This window comes from Ornithodoros turicata, chromosome 3, assembly GCF_037126465.1.
Source record: "Ornithodoros turicata isolate Travis chromosome 3, ASM3712646v1, whole genome shotgun sequence".
In the NCBI taxonomy this organism is placed as follows: domain Eukaryota; kingdom Metazoa; phylum Arthropoda; class Arachnida; order Ixodida; family Argasidae; genus Ornithodoros; species Ornithodoros turicata.
This window is the reverse complement of record NC_088203.1, coordinates 25,792,380-25,814,336: the sequence shown is the minus strand read 5'-3', so window position 1 is coordinate 25,814,336 and position 21,957 is coordinate 25,792,380. Positions and strand designations below refer to the sequence as shown.

The 21,957-nt window shown below is 46.0% G+C and overlaps 1 protein-coding gene across 1 annotated transcript in view; it reads right to left on the bottom strand.

Moving 5' to 3' along the window:
• Positions 1-13,987: 13,987 nt before the first annotated feature.
• LOC135388317 (cuticle protein 65-like) overlaps positions 13,988-21,957 on the bottom strand; it is a 49,912-nt gene continuing 41,942 nt past the window's right edge. Inside the window, exons 4-5 of the mRNA XM_064617793.1 lie at positions 15,602-15,741; positions 13,988-14,137 (exon numbers count right to left, since the gene is read on the bottom strand). Of these exons, the coding sequence (XP_064473863.1) occupies positions 14,133-14,137; positions 15,602-15,741 (145 nt within the window). The 3' untranslated portion in view covers positions 13,988-14,132. The remainder of the gene's footprint in view (positions 14,138-15,601; positions 15,742-21,957) is intronic.

Sequence of the window (21,957 nt, the reverse complement as noted above, 5' to 3'; positions counted from 1 at the left end):
GCCTTGGGAAGTGATACATTCCAATGGCACGCATCCTTCTTGAGGTATGTGCGTAGTATGGTCCTTATGGCTTATAGTGAAGACAGAGGAAAAATGTGCAGCAAATAATGAAGCACACTCGTTCGGGGGTATTGGATTCCCACCGGAGTCGGACAGACGGATGGCGTTGTCCTTAACAGGAGATATCTCATTCCAGAATCTCCTTGGGTTGTGAATAAGGAGCGAAGGTAAATCCTGGCGGAAGTATTTGTTTTTGGCTTTTTTTAGTGCACATTTAGTGCACATTTGAGAGATCAGCAATTACAACTGCTTCCGCTCTGCGTGCACGACCGGCAGCGGCTCCAGGTACCTTACTGCGGCCCAATCGACTGCTGGGAGCCCAAGTATTTGCGTATGATGCGCTAATTTGCGCCACTCTACTAAACAGTAAAAGCGGAATATGACACCGCCAAAAACAATGTTCTGCAGTCCATGACATGCCGCTAGACGGACAGCTTTCCGTACGACATACCCGAAAACATATTCAGAAAAGTTCAAAGTATCGTCAAACAGTATCGTCATCAAGTAAGAGAACTGCCTATGTGTTGTCATTAAGCAATAAGATCTACCTATGGTACCTATGGTACCTAGAGGTAGCCCCTTTTGCACGGACACTAACTTTGCCGTATAATCCTACATGCTTGATAACAACGCTCTCTAGGAGAGTTTGCTTTTCGTACTGGCCATACCAAGTAAACAATACAAAACACGGGAGAGCCGCTGTGAGGGGCAGTACAGTCCTAGCGAGCTGGCTAGAACATGATTTGCCACTCACCCGGAACGGGGCTGAAAAGACGAGTAGACGTCAGCCAGAGGCTAGAGCACTCCACCACGCCGTATAGCACTTCTTCACGGGCGATGTGGCTACGAAGTCCTTCCCTGACAGCCTGAAATATAGCTGCGTCGACGAAATCTGAGCCCCGAAGGCTAGCCCGCAACGGCCGATGCAAATATGAAATTTTATCTCCGTAAATCAACAAAGCCAATTGTTTACGCTCAGCGCGCGGAACGGCCAACGGCTTTAAGAACCGCACGGTGGCCCAGGCGACATTCGAGAGCCACAGCGGAAGAGGGACGTGACACACGGCCGTTTCACACATCCCGCAAGCAGGGGCGGATTTAGGGAGGTCCGGATGTCCTGACCCCCCCCCCCCCCTCAATTTCAATCGTCCCATAGAGTTTCAATTGACCTTGGTGGTGTAATAGCATGCTGTCCAAGGCCCCCTAGAAAAATCTTGGATCCGCATCTGTCCACAAGACGGGTAATCACCAGAGCGAGAGATATGAAATTGGCGCAATCGCTCGCGGAGTGGAAGAACATCGTGGGCAAGCTTTCATTGAAGACTGGCGCGGCGGGCATCCAGCCATCCCGCTGTGATTCGACGCCAAGACAGTTTTGTCGGCAGTGAGGGGTCTGCGGGACCGTAGGTCAAAAAGTAATGCCTTCTCAGTCACAATAACTGCAAACAAAACTTACGTATATATTAGCCTATGCTATATAAGCCTAGGCTATAATATATACGTAAGTTTTGTTTGCAGTTATAAACCTAAAGTTAAAACCTATAGCCTAGGCTATAATATATACGTAAGTTTTGTTTGCAGTTATTGTGACTGAGAAGGCATTACTTTTTGACCTACGGTCCCGCAGACCCTTCACTGCCGACAAAACTGTCTTGGCGTCGAATCGCAGCGGGATGGCTGGATGCCCGCCGCGCCAGTCTTCAATGAAAGCTTGCCCTTCTTCTCCTGTACACAAATCTACTGTTCAACGTAATCACCGTTACTCTCAATGCGTTACTTAAGCGTGAGTTTGTCTGGTAGAAGCAACGCTATACCACTGTACACGAATCCCTCCAAACACTGCAGTACAGGAAAGTACAGGCATGACTTTGTGATCCTCCACCGTAGATTATGAATTGGCACCAGTGCGGAAGAAAATATTGAAATATGCGTCTGCATATCAAGTAAGGAGCCTGCCTATGAAGGCAATATGCGTGTGTGTTCGTGTTGCTAACTGTAGGATGGGACAAGCGCAAGTCTTTCCCATAACACGCCTCAAAAACAGTATACATACTGCCCTCGTATTGCCATCTGTAGGATGGGACAAGCGAGACCTTTTCCTCGCCGCAAAAGCGAAGGGCGAATGTGTATTACGCGTGTATTAGTGTCGGGCAGACTTGTGCCCGTTACTCGAAAAAAGTAGTTGATTGCCGTTACCTTTACTTCTGCGGAAAAAGTAATTGATTACCGTTACCAATTACTCGACTCCAAATGTAATTGAGTAACGAGTAGAAAAGTAACGTTACTCCAGCCGTTACTCTGCATTCACGCAAATTAACAGTCTTTGTGTGCCTCAGAAAACAAAACAAACAAACAAACAAAAAAGGTTCAACAGCGGAACAGCTGAAACAACAACAAACCCAAAAACGCCTATGGACAAGGAGACCTGTACGTCTAATGTATTTATCACCTGGGAAGACGTTGACCCGACTGTGGAAGAGGATTGCCTGGAACTTCCCCATGACTCACTGAACCTCCAAAGCTTCAGGTACCATCACACTAGAGTCACTAAATAATACCCCTTCCACACGGGCCAGTTTAGTGTCATTCTCAACGAGTGACACTAGCACTTAGTGTCATTCGTGTAACGTCACACGACATATTTTAGTGACACTCAGCGGAAAGTGCACTAAAGGCAACGTGAGTTCTTTGGCAGGGCAGACTCGCTTGAGTGAGCAGACTACGTAGCCTCGTCGGCAGCGCTTAATGTGCGCATTAAAAGAATTGAAAAAAGAAAGAGCTGACGTAGCTGAAAATATTAGTTTGTAGTATTACTTTTGGACTTAGATCCACACAGTTATCCGCTGTGTAAAATATTGCTGAAAAGAATGTAGCTACTCTTGTTCGCAGCATGTTGTAGTGCAGACCTAGACCTGTCCGCTGCTTATCACACCGCGCCATAATTGAAAATTTCATCGTCAGCGATTGCCGGCCGAACGAAAATATCGACTGAGATATGATGTCCGATGCTGTGACCGCTGTGACAACAGAATCCTCAAAAGACAGGACCTCCTCGTCAGAACAAGAAACGTTGATTAGAACCTCGGAGGACCACTTACCAGATTTACGGCGAACCAAACGAAATGCAAGCGTATATGGAAAAACTGCAGAGGTGCTGCAAGCGCAAGATGTGCATAAAACTGTCAAGGAGGAAAAAAAAAAGATAGAAAATCTTGGGAACAAGTACAGGTGAGTAAAGTCTTACATTTCGCTCAGCCGCACGCGTGCATTTCCAAAGAGTTTTAATTTCTGGTATGTGTGTTGTAGTAACTCTTGGAATTTGGAATCGACGGTTCCAAGCATCGGAAGACGTCCGTCATCTCGTCATTCACTGCAGTGCTTTACTACTTCTATACTTCACTTCACTTCACTTCTGACTAGCGTGTGGTAAAATTTTTCTGTTTAGCGAGTCTGTCTAGAATATCGTTATTATACACGATAGCAAGTGGGACGCTTTTAGTAATCTGTAATCTCTTGTAGGTCCATTTGCCGGAATAAGAAGACAGGATCTGGGTCCATCACATGGACATTTTATTGGAACCTTCACAGGTTTCTGGGCACCCTACCCACCCTTACAAAAATGTTTAATGATTTTTTGTTGAAAAGCCAATGAAACAAGGGAAAGGGTGCAGGCTAGCTGGTCAATGAGCAAGTCAATGAGTTTTGACATCAGAGCCATCAGAATTTCTCCTGAATCTTGTGATGAGTTTCTGATGAATTTATGTTTAAAATTGGCCGGTCTTTTCTGATGCATACTTGATGAGCGAGTTTCTCATTGGTTTATGGTGCTTTTCTGGTAAGTGTTCAGTGCTTTCCTAATTAGTATATGATAGGTTTCTGTTTATATCCCTTACAACAAACTTTAATGATTTTTTGTTGAAAAGTCAATGACTTTTGACATCAGAGCCATCAGAATTTCTGATGAATTTTGTGAAAATTTTCTGATGAATTTATGTTTAAAATTGGCCGGTCTTTTCTGATGCATACTTGACGAGTGAGTTTCTCATGGGTTTATGATACCTTTCTGGTAAGTTTTCAGTGCTCTCTTAATTAGTACATGATAGGTTTCTGATTAGTCTACGTGCATTTCTGATGACTTTATGTTGTGTGGCGAGGATGAGCACTTCGATGGTGCGAAGTTGACAGAGGAGTCTGTCTCCGTTGAGTTTTCCCCATGCAGAGCACGTGAGCTTGGCCTCTGCCACCGATATTGTTTGTGATCCTGGTATGATATTTTACACTGTCATTTGAGATTCTTTCTGCATGGATGTCCAGTCTCTATCTCAGTGACCCTAAGTTGTGGATGTGCTTTAGACAATTGATTGCACAATTTATATATATATTGATTTAAAGAGTCGAGATGATTCAGGCTGGCACACTGATGCAGAGACGGCAGCAGGAGTGGCACCGAAAGTGTGATATCTTCTATCACAGCAGTGTCATGTGGCAGGAAGAAATAGCGGCAGCTGTTTCGGTCAAATTCATTAGGGTATTTAGTAAAAGGTGAGCACACGCAAGGAAGCAGGATGTCATACAGCACTTCCATTTCACATTCTGTAGCAGTATCTTCATGTTAAACATTCCATCCGTCTTTTCCCCACTTTCCACTTCGCTACGCTGTGACACCTACACTGGCTAGATTATTGGTTTTCACTACGTCATCTACAGTTTTTACACAAGAATGTCGCATGACACTGATGAGGAGGATATGCACACTTTTTGCACTACTTCAGAGCTGTTCAAGCTCTGGTTTCGGTGTCACTTAGATGAAATTTAAAAAAGATAGGGCTTCCTAGTCACAACAAGATCACGTCTAGTATAGACATAGCACAGTTAAAAGTTTTTCTCTACACCCTGGTGAAACAATATGCCCCACATCTACTGGCACATTCTGCTTTTTTCCGCAAGTGTCTCATTTTGATGAGTGCATGCAACTTCAGCTCTTCTTGGACGTGGTGGGAACACCAGGAAAGAAAGATGGCCAGCACGAGGAGGAGGAAGATGACATGCCAATGCCAGCGACCCCCACTATGCACCTTCAGGATCCATCACAGAGCCCCATTTCCTCAACAGTGGTGGCACCAGCTCATCAATGGATTTGCCGCCACCTTCACAGCCAAAGATAAAGGCACAAAAGAAGCGCCAAGCAGCACATGACGCTCTACTGGCACAGCTTCTTGAAGAGCAACGCCAGCTGAGACACACACTCGAAACGACGAGGAACCAAGAGCACCAACTGAGGAAGCGACAGCTACACCTCCACGAGCGTGCTGCTGAAAGGGAGGATAAGCTTCTCGATGTCTTAATGGGATTATTACAAAAATAGATTATTAAAAGAAATGAAACCCTTCCGGCATGTCCGAATCATTCATCTGCTAAAGACTAGTGTACGAACAGTATCCAAAACAGTTTTATTCACATTTATTCACATCAGGCAATTTGGTATAGACTCATGGTAGGGGACCGAGAGACACTGAACAAGAAGGACGGAAGACAAATTCTCAGACTCAGCAAAAGATTTATTACAGACACCCAACTATATACCCAAGAGGCGACTCAGAGGAGCGAGAAGACACAACGACGGATTACTAATCACATTGCCACGTGTGGCTATCTCAACAGACTCTCACAGTAACCACCGTCTTTTATCCCTTTCAACCACAAGTACACTGGTCTCATGAAACAACGGGTCATACCCACTGCATTCTTTGAGATGAACGGCCAACTGAGAGAACATATTCTTCTTTTTGACATTACAAGAGTGTTCTCGGAGTTGGCCGTTCATCTGCCCGTGTGCCCGTTGTTTCATGACACCAGTTTACATGCGGTTGAAAGGGATAAACGATGGAGGTTACTGAGAGAGTATGTTGAGGTAGCCGCACGTCTTCTCCCCCCACCGTCGCCTGTTGGGTATATAGCTGGGTCTCTGCAATGAACCTTTTTGCTGAGTCTGAGAATTTTTCGTCCGTCCTTCTTGTTCCGTGTCTCACGGTCCCCTACCATGAGTGAAAAATCGTGAGATTTGTTCGATGGAACTGGTACCTATGACTGGTACATTTTCCAAAAGTATGTGGCAAGCGCATTTCTTACTGCTTGCCCACCACTGCGGCACACATCGGTACTACGAGATAGCTGAGCGTACAGCATATCGAGTGCGTGTGCATCTTGTTCCCACTGAATTTGAACTGTGTCACTTAATGTCTCACAGATGTTGTGCAGCGTACAAGCAGTTGTGATGGAACGCTTTGCTAGTGTTGTGTTGCACTCCATCCTCTTCATCACATGCCTGAACCGGGCCTTGACCCTCCCAAAAGCATTTTCTAGGATTCTCCTTGTTTTTGATAGGTTATAATTGAAAGATGCTTGCGGAGTTCCTTTTGGTGGATTGGCAAATGGCTTCAGCAACCCACCTTCGCACGGCTTCCTGACCTCCAGGTCCGCAGAGCTCAGGTTCCCCCTCAAGTCCTTCGAGACCATTTTTATGCTCTCGTAGACGCGCAGTTTTCCACCTCTACCGATGGACTTACACCGATGGCGCATCTCGAAATGGCAAGTCCGCGTCAGCGTATGTCATCAACCAACGAAGGCGTAGTTCAAGGACGTCGCCTTTGGCCCTACATCATCCACAGCTGCGGAACTCTACGGCATACTTTTCTTTTTGCAGCACATCGTTCCTCCCCCCCCCCCCCGGAATTGGGTGGTCTCTACTGCCTCAACATCTGCGCTGCAATCAATTGCAAATTTTGGCATACGAGGATCCTCCGCACCGTTGGTTATAGATGTGTTAATCGCTGTCTACGAAGCAGGACATAGGCTCGCTCTCCAATGGGTTCCCGCCCATTGCGGTGTCGAAGGCAATGAACGGGCGGACAGCGCCGCCGAAGCAGCTCTCTCATCTCGGACACGGACGCGTATTGCAGTGCTGAGAGGCGACCGGCGATCCATACTTCGACGCCTCGTGACTCCTCTGGCTATGCGCCAACGGACTGCTGACATTCTTGCCATGCTGAGCAGAGTTAATCCAGCGCTCACTTTCCGCATGCCTGCACATATCTCTCGTCAAGATGCTGCATTAGTTCATCGAATGCTCCTCCACGTGGCCTTCACAGCACAGTGGCGCTACCGCTTGAGAGAAGTTAACTCTCCCCACTGCAGTCACTGCGGTGCTGTTGAAGACCTCGAGCACATTCTTCTCCATTGCCCACATTACCACCCTTCCCGCTCCGTACTCTCCGCCTCCCTCAACGAGCTAGACTCCCGCCCCCTCTCCCTCACAAAATTTTTTGGCCCCTCGCCGCATTCATCTCACCAACGCTCTGCCCTCAAGGCTCTCTTCGCCTTTTTGGACGCCACAGGACTTCGACCCTTATTGTAACGGGGCCAATAACTTCATTCCCCGCTTCACCTCCAGCACTGGGGTAGAGCATCGCCCCCGGCGATGAAATTCCCCACCCGCCATCCTGAAATGAAGTTGTTTTTGTTTGGCTTCAGCAAGTTTGACGTGAGGGGGAACGCCTGGTCACACAATATAATTGGCGGAATGAAGGTTCCCTCTATGGTGGCGACAGGTGGCTGGAAGTGATCACTATCGACCAATGAACGAAGTCTTGATCTCCCATAAACATGGGCGTCATGGCATCTTCCAGGAACGTTGATGTACCTCAATTTGTACTGATGGTCTGCGAGCGCCAGAAGTAAGATACTATACCTGCATCGAGAAAAATAATGGCATTATAATGTACATTGGCCAACAACGCATTGAGCTGCCGGCATAACGCAAATCCAACTGTTCTTTGCCTCCCTATCTCATTCAATGCATACCCAGCATATACCTGTGCAGCATGTAAAGCATGATGCAACGCCAGTCAGAACAGCTGCAGGTTAGTAACAAAACGAAATAAACTTACCATCCTCTATAGTTATAGTAGTCTGTGGCGTGGAGCTTTGGTGGAGAGACAGGGAAGTGGCAGCCATCAAGAGCTCCGATAGCTTGGGGGAAGCCAGTGACGGCGTGGAACTCTCGCATGTGTGATTCCATTTCGTTACGGCGCACCATGCAGATCCATTGCTGCTCAAGGTGGAGGATGACAGCATCACAGAAGTCCTTAAAAATCGCGTTCACAGTTGAACGGCCTATTGCAAACAGATGTGCGATAGTCCTCTCCTCTGCACTTGAACAGAAACGGTACAGTCCGACTGCCACACGCTTTTCAAGCGAAATAGCATTTCGCATGTTCGTGTCTTGGCGCTCGAGACTTTGAAGCGACTCCAAGGGGTACCTGAATTTTGCCGGGGAAACGCCAAAAGCCTGCTTGAAGTGCCTGTCTCCTAAATATGGCAGTGTTTCTTCAAACCATCGCTCGTTTCGCTCGAATGCCCATTGCTGTCGCCGAAATCTGGGTACACCGTGGAACATTACGGAAGCCACCGTGAACATATTTGCAAGCAGCTGTCCCTCGGTCTGTCTCGCAAAGTCCGCCGCCGCTTCGATACCCATTTCTAGCATTCGCTCTTCAGACATCCGCTTGGGACGCGCGCATACCAACGCTAACAGCATATTCTTTACCGAGACAGAATCATCAGGCGTGCACGACGCCATGTTTTTCTCGCGAGTATCACGGAGGATCTTGGATTTGATTCTAGCTATTTTGTCAAAACAGCACCGTATATTCGCGAAAGATTAGTAATGAAATGAGTCTTAAAACAATTAGGTATCTATAAAAAAAAAGTAAAACTGGAAGAAATTACTTCTAAATATGTAATGTTTCGGAACATAAAGTTTCAGCTAGCGCCATTGCCATCATTACAGAGTGTCACTAATTTAACCCGTGTAGCAGGCGCATAGTGTAAGTGATATCCCCTGAGCCGTAGTGCACTTAATGTAAATGACACTAAACTAGCCCGTGTGGAAGGGGTCTAAGCTTCGCTTCAGAGTATCGACACTGAGGTCCAAGAGAGAGCAGGAGCGCCATCTTGTTTCCGCACCACACCGGTACCATCCACAGTTGCGGATAAAAGACGACTAACATAATGCTCGCTGTGGGATAGAGAAGCGTGTATGATTGTTTTGTGATAATCCATGTATTGTCCACCAGAGCGTCCCGAAGATGTCAAGATGAGCTCAAGGCCGTCAACTGCTGCTTGTAAACGAAAGGAACATAGTGATAGTGATAGTGGCACCTAATCCCTTTTGATGCAGGGCAGACTTCCAGGATGGAGTCTCAGGTGTAAAAAAATAAAAATAAAGTAAAATAGTTCTCTATGAGTTCAATCCGTTTTCGTTTGTCACTTCTGTGGTTGTCTCGTGAGTGTGTGCTTGATTTTCTCTCAGTGCACCAGGTGGCTCTGTCACCCGCGAACGATAGATGGCATCGCGCGCTAACGTGCGCAATGCGCGTGCGCGTGGGTAGCGTGGCGCGGAAATACGATGGCGCATGCTCGCTCTTGGAACTCATTGTCGATATTCTGAAGCGTAGCTTATTTAGTGACTCTACATCACACTGGTGTAGGAAGGGACTAGCGAGAGACACCCTGAAATTCCAGAACGTTATTACAATGACCTGCGCTTGCTATAGAAGAACAGCCCAACAGAGGCTGACGGCACCTGCACTCTTAAAAATGAACTTCACCGCATAGCACGCTCCTATAGCCAACCATCATCTCGAATGATATCGTTATCTGCCCTGATTTGTTGAAAGCGGGAGGCGTACGCCTTTTCTGTGACACTTATGCTGTTCATAATTGTCACAGAAAAGGCATACGCCTCCCGTTTTCAACAAATCAGGGCAGATAACGATATCATTCGAGATTATGGCTAGGAACGTGCTATGAGGTGAAGTTCATTTTTAAGAGTGTGGGGCTTGACTTGGGGCAAAACATCTGAAAGATAAGGTAATCGCTGCCGGATAAGTAATCGATTACTGAGTAATCGATTACTCAGAAAAGTCATTGATTATTCGAAAAATTACTTTGAGAGTAAAGTAACTGAAAACTTACTCAGAAAAATAACTGATTACAAGTAACGCGATTACAAGTAACGCGTTACGCACAAGTCTGGTATCGGGCAAGTATTGCCAACTGTAGGGTGGGCAAGCGAAAGAATAAAATTTTTTTCCCGGAACTACTGCCCCGTCGACCTTTTTATCGGCCGTACCAGTCAAAGACACGGCCCATCCAGGGGCGGACCGCGTTATCAAGGGCCCTTCTCCGTATATGAAGGACCGGCTCCCTTTCGCCTCCCTCCTCCGCGAAAGATCGATACGCGGATTTGAAGGGAGACAAGACTATTTCGTATTGCCAACTGTAGGATGGGACAAGCGTAAGAGCAGAGAGTGTATTGGCATCAAATGTAAGAGCATTTCAAAAATGTTTAATGCATCACCGGAAAACGAACAGCACGCACGCATTTCGGCTAACTGCCTGTGTCCTCCTTCTGCGCTCAATATTCCTGGTGAGAACAGCAGACGTTGAAATGAAGCAATGACCTGCTTTGCTTATTGTGAAATGGTGACTCCACCTGGTGGCCCAGCTGGAAAGAGAAAGTTGAATCCCAAGTGGGGATAGTGGAACCACTTGATCAGCAAAGTGGGTTAAAATGGAACCGTTTGTAATGCAAAGTGGTTTGAAATGGAACCATTTTGTCGTCAAAGTGCGTCCACTTAGACGTCCAAGTGGGTTAAGTCACCACAACCTTTGTGGGTTAAACTGGAACCACTTTGAGTCTTAATGCGCTGAAGTGTGATCCATTTGAAAGTTAGAATTGGTTAGACGGGCCCACTCGGACTATGACAAGAGGAACACTGTAACCACTTGGAAATCACAGCTGGACATCCTTGGTGAAAGTGGGAGCTGGGGGCATTGCTGGCGACAGCAGCAAAAGGGAAGCAGTGTAAAGAACTTATACAGAGTGTCCCAGAAAACGTGTCATTGAATTATAATAAATAAACGACACCACTTAGAGTCATGCGGTCAACGGCATTTGTTCTTGCTGCATTTTTGCCACTTCCTGATGTCAATGTTGTGTAACGTAAGTTTAATTATGTAAATTTTTGATAGGTTAAAGTGACAATCCGGTCGAAAACATGGGTCTGGGAAACACCGTTTTATGATATATAGTACTCCTCACAACCACCGTGCAAAATATTTCAGAAGAAATCGTATCGCGCGATTTGTAATCCATTTTTTTCTACGCCGCAGTTGATCCTGACGGCCGCACCCAGCTCTCGCGTGACGTGCATAAGAGCAAAGCCGCACGTGACTTGGGCATGCCTGTTTGCGTGATAGTTGGTTGTTGAGTGCTAGCATTTGCCCATTATGATGATTTTGAGTAACAATCACATGTTATGCAGAGTAAAATGCAAAGTAGCGTCGATGTAAACACAGGTATCACGACGAATCCTACGGCTCAGTACACTCACAGAAAAAAAAAACACCTCTCTGCATTCCCAGCAACGGCGCAGTCCTGCGCTCCACTGTGTCCATAGGGGACGTCATGCTCACGTGACGGACGACGTACATAGAGAATATGCTCTGGTCTCCCTTCAAATCCGCGTATTGATCTTTCGATCTATCGCGGTGGAGGGAGGCGAAAGGGAGCCGGTCCTTCATATTTCGAGAAGGGCCCCTTGATAACGCGGTCCGCCCCCGGGTGGGCCGTGTCTTGGAATGCGCGACCCGTAAAACGGTCGTCGGGGCAGCATCGCTTGCGGTGTTGTTGCCGGGAAGATTTTTACTAAAGATCTTTGGGGCAAGGAGTATGCGAGGGAGAAAAACGAAAACGGATGTCTTCAGAGGAGTAGTTTAGGTACTAGTAGGCACTAGTAGGAGTGTTTCGAAGACCACGCCATTTTGTGAGCTGAAACTTACCACACAGCATGTTAGCCTCCGTGGCAGTTGGACAACATCCAACTTCTGGTCACTTTTTTACCACACTAATGTGAAGAGCGTGTCTACTTTACTCAAATTAATGATAATTGACAGGGATATTCAGGAGCTGTCCCACCGGAAAAAATAGCCGAACATCATGCTTTACGGAGCGCCCACAGGATAGCGCACGATGAATTTTTCAGCGCAGTCTTTGTCAGTCCGACGAAAGGGGGTTGGAAACCCAGCCCACCCCGGCATCGCAGAAAGAGATAACGCAGGCATGGCTTATCACATCCGACTTTCGCTGGGATAATGCTTTCCCTCTCCCAATTTTAGGAACTGTTACTTTTTCTACTATCACTCTGTGGGCTGGCTTTGGAGCCTCCTTTCGTCGGCCCGATTGTGCTCAAAAAGTCATCGCGCGTTATGGTCCAGTGCTCCGAAAAGCATAATGTTCGGCTATTTTTTCTGATACGATATAGCTCCTCAATATTCCTGTCAATTATCATTAATTTGAGTAAATTCGGCATGCTCTTCACGTTGGTGGGGTAAAAAAATGACCTTTACTTGGCAAATTTCCGAGTTCAGTTCGCAAAAATTTACATAATTAAACTTAGGTTACATGCCATGCACATCAGGAGGTGGCAAAAACCTAGTAAGAACAAATGCCATTGACCACTTCAATCTATGTGGCGTAGTTTTTTCATTAAAATTCAATGACACGTTTTCTGGGACACCCTGTATAAAAGAACTTAAAGGAGGTAAGAACTCCTATCTGCATGTATTTAGTTACGGGTTGAATACTTGTAATATTGTTCTTCTGCGCTTCGTAATTCTATTTACAATTTACTGTTCAATTCTTCTCCTTCATAACTTGTGCAGCGTTAATACAAAAGCGCACTCTCTTTCGTGTTCGGGCGAGTAGACGCACTGCCGTCCAGATACCTCTATCCATCGTTACGTCATCTGAAGAACTGTAGCACCCAATCAGACGCCAACGCGGAGGTACACATAACGTTCTGCTTTACCCTCTTCAATATGAGGGGGGGGGGGGGGTTGTCGAGGTAGCTTGCCGTTGTTGGCCGCACTCAAGTGGGCATCATCACGACTATAGCAAAAAAAAAAAGGAAAGTGGGAGAGGGGAGTTGAGGACTTCAAAGTGATAGGCAGGATGACCGATACTGATGGGACGGAAGCACACTGTAGGTGAGAGGTGCACTAGAGTGGTCTCTCCGCTAGGCCCGTTTCTTGAAGAAAGCGCACGAGGCCGCGGGTTTTTCAAAGTCGTTCCGCACAAGAACCTTCGGGGAAGAGCACGCCCGTCAGTATGCCAGGCCTGGCGTGGGGAAGATGGGTTTCCCGCATAGTATGGTATGCACGGCATTCTGTCAGGATATGCGCAATTGTCTCCGGATGATTACAGTGTCCGCAACTGGAGTCCTCCCTAGAGCCGATCTTGAACAGTTGCGAGTTCGTGAACGCAGATCCTGTGCGTAATCGACGGAGCATTGTCTGCATACCACGGGGAAGATCTTTCGTGGGAAGAGAGGGTCGGTGATTCTGCTTCTGATTCTGATTCGGTGGTTTGCTTTTTTAGCACGAGGGTCGCCATGATACCTTACAGCCACCCAAAATGGCGACGAAAACAAACATGGTGAAGCGGGAATTTCGTGACCAAAAATTTCACAGACTACACTGATTATCCATCGTCGTAGCTTTATCTATGTGTGTGTGTGTAAGGGGGGGGGGGGGGTATGAGATTGCGGAAGAGGAGATATTGCGCGTCAAAGTGGGCGACAAACACGCGACAATCTGGCGTTCTTGCTTTTACAGTCTTTATTTTATATCTTGCGAACCCCACCGTTCCGAAAAGCCGGACCACCACCAATGTTCATGCCGAAGATGTGGCTATCTCATAAAAATAACTAGGGAAATCATTCCACGAGGAGATTTTCTTTTTACTTTAGTGCCTCTTTATGATACCCTACATTTCAGTATGCCATTACAAACAGCAGCATTTGTATAATAACAGGATCACCCATTTATTTTGATTCATTATTGTCGCGTTGTACAAAATTCACATTGTTCCGACTAGCTGCAGGTTGGTTCATTGCTGACGTGAAAGTAACCGGGCAGTCATGCCTGCCGGGAGACGCTGTTCAGTGACTTCATTCTGCAAAATAATAAAGTGAAACATTTTTAATATAACTCATTGCTTATCCACAGCGTGCACGTTAATAGTGGTGCTTGTTAATTGGTACCAATTAACAAGCACCACTATCTTGAAAAAAAAAACAAAAGGCGGCTTTTGGTTTCTTCAGCCTGAGAAGAAAGTCACACAAAGTGTACTTTGTACAGAAGGCCTCGATCGCGTGTTTCTCAGATCGTTCTACAACTTTCGTGTTGGCACCATGGCTCTCAAGCCAAGAGTTTAAAGTTTAACTAATTAATCACATCCAGTTAACTAATGAGACACAATGTAAATATACTGGGGACTACGATACGCACGAGTGCTAACATTCAGTGGATTTCTATGGGCTGGAGCGCTCTTTTTTTATGGAGGTACATGCAAGTGATTCAGACGCCTTGTCTCAATCATCATTCAAGCATCATTTATATAGTCAACTGCGTCTTGTTACGCGGATCATGATGATGAGCCTCCGTAAAACTTATGCCGAGGAGGAAGTACTGTAGCGATACGTTAACCGTGATTTTGTCAACATATGTAAGCGTCCCGCTTTTTTCTTGTCTGTAAACGTTAAGCCCACACGTTACCCTGTGTTCGTGATGTAGCTTCACAAAGGATTCTTGAATTTTTCCTATTGGGAGCAAAATAATATTTTCAGCTCAAAATAAATTTGACTTCTCGTTTCCATAACTATAGTGCCGCTGGAAACACGTCGAGATTGGGAGATCTTAATGGTTGCGTCACATCATTTAGGTGACCAAGTTTTCACACATGCTGTTTCGGTATGAATGGCTATGATGCGCTGTCTGTGGCGGTTGCAATACTATAATGTTGTTAATATTATGTCGCAATATATATTCTATATATAATGTTGCAATACTATAATATAAAGTAATACTTACACTATATATATATATATATATATATACACACTCCTATATATAACTCCACTATAATATATACACTCCTGAAGAATTCAGTAAAAACGAGTACAAAAAATCGTTCTTCCAGAGTTGTTCGTAGTGTAAGAACCTTTCTCTTAACCTTTCTTGTCTTCGAGAACGAAATAATGGCTAAAGATCTGCTGGTGTCCTACTTTTCATGAACCTTTTAAGCATGAAACTACCGCCACGCCGAAGAACTTTGAAAAGTTCTTTCTGGAACGGATATTTGTCTTTGCGTAGACGGCACCACGACATGTACACTTCCGTAAGGAAGAGTAAACGTTACGCTACGTAAAAGAGTGATCTCAATGACAAGATTTTACACCGACGAAAGAGTTCAGTATATTCTATTTTCCACTAGAACGCGCGAACCCCCCCCCCCCCCTTTCCGGCTGTGGCGCTGCACGTGACCAACGGTGCCCCTGTTCCTTGAACAGGCAGCTCGTTTAAAAGAGATTGCGCGGTGGTGCCGGTAATGGTGGCGCATTCCGTGTGGTCTACTTACTGAAGTAACCCAGTGCGACTGGCAGGGCATGTGCTACAGGGTGGTACTGGTGATGGTAGGTGAAGGACACCGCTGCTGGAGCTGCTACGTACGCAGGAGAAGCAACAACAGCAGCTGGAGCAGCCGCCACCACGGGGGCATGAACGACTCCAGCTTCGACCATACCGCATAACAGCACGACAGCCATAAGAGCTAGTACCATTTTCTGCGCATTCAAAATGTCGAAAAATCTATGTTACAAGCAAAACGAAGAAATCACACACACACTTCCACTACCTGACATGAAAGGATGGATACTCTTAACTTTTTGGGTAGTGCATGTCGTGATTGCATGTTTCATTTTTTCACTGCCTATCAAATTGGTCTGTTAACCGGCTTTCTAGCACTTTCGTTAAAGGGACTATCGCATCCGTCCCGGTCGGTTCCGAAACTGTAGTGCTTTTTTACTCCGCGTTCATCACTGATAATAACGCCGAAAACCCGACGCGAATTGGCAGCGTTGTTCCTGTGTAGTTTGATATAAAACTTGGCAAGAGCAGACGACGCATTCCTGGATTCCCTCTCTGGAAACGTCACACGGACGAGGCCAATCACTGCGCGCCCTTTGACATGGAGAATACCAATCACGGAGCGGCCGGAGGGACCTTGGTAGCCTTGGCAACCGAACGACAGGCGGGCGGGCGGGCGGGCGAGGCGGAATGCTAGGGGACGGCGTCTTCTCTGTTACCGGCTCGCGGAATGTTGTTTCTGGTTAACGTTGAACGTGTTCGTACAGCCAGGAGCGTAACGCCGTGTTTCACGTAACATGGTTACGTCTGCACTCATACTGGTAAGCGAAAGTCAGCGTATTTACCGAGGACTTTTCACTCAGTATATTGCGATGCGAACGACAAGCAGACGATCTCGGAGACAATCGCCTGCGCTGCGCTCCAATTCGTGCGCCTGGCTTACGTCATCATCGTCGTGGCTGCAGATGGAATGCGGATCTTTAAAACTCGTTTACTTAATATGTAAGCTGTTTTCGGAAGAGAAATTTGGCAAAGTTGACTCTGAAGTGGTGAAGAACATTACCCTTTCGGTATCGTACATACGTTCCCGGATGCGATAGTCCCTTTAATGTGCTCAGGGGAAGGCGAAGGCCGTCCCGCATTGCGTGTTTCTGTCAATATCGCGCTGCGTAAAACTCTGCAAGGGCCATTTTTTTAAGGGCCATTGTTAAAAAGGAAGTAGGATGCTGGACCGGAACCAGAAGTCACTTGCTGAGCCGTGATTGGTTGCTATGGACGCCCGTGAACTGACTGCTGCGTGAAATATCAAACCTACTCTGATGCAGTGAATCACGCGCTACGAGCAGCTGCGACGTACAAAATTTCGCGCTGGGCGTGAAAATTCAGCTTTTACGCAAGAAAAACGCTCCACGCGAGCCAGCCTTTAGAACCAGAGCAACCAATGTTTCGAACACAAAGCTGTTACTGAGTAAATGTTCATTGATGATTTTTTTGTTACAGCAAACCTTCGTAATTATGAAGGGAGTTGCCTCAGGACGAGTGCCGCCGATATTTCGAACAGAGGCTGTTCTTCTTCTGTGAAGAACAGCTCCCAGAATAAGGACAGTCTCTGCTCGAAATATCGGCGGCTCTCGTCCTGAGGCAATTCCCTTCATCTTTCCTTACCGGTTCGCTAGATTTCTACCCGTCTACCTTCGTAATTATGATTCCTTACATTGTACACATATTGAAATGTAATTCTACGTGTCATAGGCGGCGAGATGCTCAAAAAATATAATGAACATAGTATTGTGTAAGGTATTATTCGTTGAAGGAGCACGTAAGGTGCAAAAATATTTCCTCGCGGAATCGAAAGATGGCGTTACCTTGACAGCAACGCAAAGAACGGGATTCAAGGTTGCGTCGTCCGTGATTTATAAGCGATCGAAAAAAAAAACGCAATGAACACTTTCCATCTCCCTCGCCCTCTCAAGAAGCCTGACTACTGCGGAGAGGCCTCTGATTGGTCTCCTCACGCGCTCTCCCACATCTGACAAATCGTGTGAGGAGACCAACGAGAGAGCGTTCCGCATTGTCGGCCTTCTTGAGAAGGAGAGAGAGAGCGGAGGGGGAAGGAGTAAATTGCGTCTTTTCTATCGATCATGAATCACGAATGACACAACGGGTAAATCCCGTTCCTTTTATGTTGTAGTAAAGGTAACAATTTTTTCCCTCCAGTGCCCCTTCCAACAGTTGTCGTGACATCCAAATACTTACTGACTGCATGTTGCCTCGATAAGGGATGGGTGCCTGACTTGACTTCAAACGTAGTACGAGAAGGCGATGCTGTCCTTCTCCTCAGGTACCCCTGCTTTTATACGCTGAAAAACGAAAGATGCAAATGGTGTTAAAATGTATTCCTTTCGAAACTGTACCATTTTCTCTCTGCACGTGGACGTCGCAATCATATTGGGCGGGTAAAACGCTGTTGAAAGTGGCGATGTATATTTCCGGTTGCTGGCGTGGTCGCTTTCTTCCGCCTTTAGGGCAACTCAAGCATGGCGCGTTACATGTACATACATGAGAGAAGGATCTTGCTGTTTTCATCGTGGAATTTTAACGACTGATGTTGTAACAAACAACGACTTTATTGCAAGATGATGAATGGGGAGTTTCGTCGCCAGTGGCGATACTCTACCCACTGCTGGTGGTGATTCGGGGAATGAAATAATGAGCCCCTTCAGAATAAGGATCGAAGTCCTGTGGTGTCCAGAAAGGTGAAGAGAGCTTCGAGGGCAGAGCGTTGGTGGGTTGGACGTGGCCAAAGACCAAGCAATTTTCTGAGAGAGAGGGAGCGAGAGTCCAGCTCGGAGAGTCCAGTCCGGAGAGTACGACTCGGGAAGGTTGGTAGTGTGGCCAATGGAGAAAAATGTGCTCTAGATCTTCTACAGCACACGAAATTGATATTGGATTGACATTATAGATTGACGTGTTTCCCTATAGTTCCTTATGGTCTCGAGTAATGTTGGAAATTAAAGCGGAGGATGATCCTCTTGAGGACGTTATGAAGTCTCGAGGTAGGAAGACGAAAAGGGAAGGGAAGAGAGGCCACGACACGATAACCCCTTTGTACCCAAGCTTTTATCTAACCCGCGTGTTATTGTCTAAAGAGGGCGCTGTGTACCTTATGGACATACAGGCTGAAATGCAGTGCTCTCACGGCCTGACTGTCACTGGTCGCGCCTAGGTTTCCTTTGTCTTTTTCTGTTTTCTACCTCTATATATCCCTACAGAAAGATATATCCTATATTTTCGACTGCTGCCTTCCTATACTACCAAGCACTTGGTAGTCGATACCGTTTCAGTGATTTTCCCACAGACGCCATCCAGACACCATAAGAGCATACCCAGCGTCTTTGCCGGTACTAAAATTTTGTCGCTGAAGCAGTTCTCGTGCACTCTAAATCGTTTTACACCTCAAAGGGTGTAAATCAAAATGTTCATGGCGCACACCTTTTAAGGTGTATTTTAACACCCTCATGGCAATTGGGGTGTAAAGTGTGTAACGCCGAATAAAACTGCTGGGTTTGTGGCACTATGCTGGTAACTGGGTATTCACAATTACCAGCATATTGCGTATAATCACATTGAGGTCCATATATGTATGCACATCAAGGTGATTAAATATGTGTGTAAACATGCACAGCCGACATACAGACAGTATGGCGTGGCAGCTGTGCATGGCAGTGAAGCATGGCAGCTGTATATAGCTTTTCGTGAAACTGTAGACCTTCTCATGAGCAGGCACCTCCTTCGTATGCATGTTCATTACTTAGAACGCTGCATTTATTCGTTTCTTCAAGGCTTTGCAGTGTTGTGCCCACAAATATCTAACCCCTGTAAAATGCATGACGTTGTTCATTATCCGCGACTCACCAGGATGTTTGGTCCTTTCCTATCTGTATGGTTGTACGCGTTTCGAAGGGAAACACCAACATTTTAAAGATGTTGCTAGAAAAACTCGACATTTTAAGAACATAACCGTTTCATTAGCAAGAAGACATCAATTTTATCAAATGTATGTGTGGTCGCAGCCCTTCATCAGAAATGCCACATCTACTGATGGTTCCAAGGAGATACTACTTCAACATGCCCCAGAAGCAATTCAGAGTTACATTCATGACCGTGATATTCACGCAGACGAATCTATAGTCTATGTGAAAAGTGCAGTTGATATGATAACACATTTGCTGTTGGCTACGTGTTGTTGTTGTGAATCTTCCGAGGATACCCGTGTTCATTGAGATTGCAGGCATACATGTTATTAACTCTGATACCATTTTTCTTATACAAACATTAACTACAGTTGAGTATGATGAGCACTATCATGTATTTGTTCTGTCTTGCAATGAGGAGCAACGTGTTTTAAGAAATTGAAGCAACTATCTCAACAGATCTTCTAAATCTGCATGCATTACCAGATGGTAGACGTGTTGTAAATCCAGGCCATGCACTTTTGTAATGTAACTTCCTGTTTCCTGTTGTTGTATATATTTACTTTTGTTCATGTGAACGAAAACAAACATACTCCCTTTCTACACCCAGGCGACACGCTATCACCATATTTTACCTGAGAGTGTAGTACACCGTTGTTACACCCTCAGGAACTTCCAAAACAAAGTTGTAGGGTGTGAAAGGGGTGTGATCTTTGTTAATACACCTATTTTACACCTTTAAAGGTGTGAAACGATTTAGAGTGTGTAGTGTAACGTTGCTCATTTTTATGTGTCACGGCGTTGTGTCTCTGCGCCTGAGATGAGGTGAACAGAAGACTTGGCACGTGACTGACCAAATAAGAGGCAAGTCGTGAAAGATGTGGTTATTGTTTGGGTATGCCGCCTCGTTGACTTCGCCTCCTTTTCTCGCCTTTTGAAGTGGACCATGTGCATTCCCGGGCGATCTCAGCATTGCTTGTAGCTTGCAGTTCCGCGGCCCGGGTTAAAAAACTCGACTATGGGTGGATCGACTAAATATACTATCGGTTTTGTTGTGCGCAGATCAACTGTATGCTATAGCAGTCTTTCGAGACAGATGCCGCAGCTGCCCCGTTTTTTACTTCTTCGTGCATCTGCCTGTACATCAATAATAGCCCTATTTCGTTCGCTGTGCTGCACACAAAAACGGAACGCAGTGCAGAATTCCAAAGGTGATCCACACTAAGACCTTCCTTTCTTCTTAGAGAGCGCTCACCAAGCTAGTTTCCACCCCGCTCCTTATGTGCAGTCAAGGCCCAGGGCTCATGAATATTGTTGTGCAGCGTGTTGTTGTGCTATGCGTACTCGCATAGAATGGATTCGCATCGAAGGCGCGATCAGGCTCTTACATATGCGCTCGAAAGAATAACGGATACATCATATTTACAACAAATCACGAGATAAAACGCTATCATTCAGAGTAATGGCTGGCCGTGTAGGGATGTCACGAACTTTTTTTGAACCACAAAGTTTGAAGCCGAACCTGGGAGTTCGAATGGTTCGGCGAATCTTCCAATCTTTTGTGAGGTTCGAGCAGGTTCGAACAGTTCGGTGTCATTTCAGAGGGAAAAGGGTTAAAGACGTGCGGAGCTACACGATGTAATGATCCATATTCCATCCATGTATTGTAATGATTCATGTGGGACAGAAAGCACTATTTCGCGTGTCTTAGATGTCAATCCTTTTATCATTCGAATTGTAACAATGCAGTGAGCGACCAAAAACAATCAGTGCCCTACAGCGACACCTATAGGGGCAAACAAAGCATTCCTCTTTCTGCGTGGGTACTTTGTTGGAAATGGAATCTGAATCGGATGAAGTGATTGGAGTGTGGAGAACGCTCCCTATATGGGTAAAGATTTGTAGGCTTTCTTCTTTCTCACTCACCCTCCTTTTCCTTGATTTGTTTTATGCAGTGTTGTATGTGACGCCGTTACCGTAATCGTTACCTTTTTCCGTATCGAAGTGCTGATAGCGGTACTTTTCTGAATCGGTATCGGAAAAGTATTCCCGTTACAAATTCATGGTAACGCGATCTCCACATCGTTACCGATACCGATACCTTTATAGTGTCCCCACCCTCTCATCACTGGTCGTATTTCTTACTTTGATTCATTGTCACTGGTCCGCCTACCGCGGACAGCGACAAGGACAGTTTCCGAACGTTCACCGTCCCTTCAAGAAAGTGAAGACAGCGGTTCCCTCTATAGGGCTCCATCGAAACGTCTGCTCGGTGTCTTTGCAGACACGCTTAGCACAGGGTGACAGGCGAAAGCTTTTAGTGTCAGCTTTCCTTTTTTTCCTTTTTTTTTTACCAACCAAGGTGTCCAGTTGC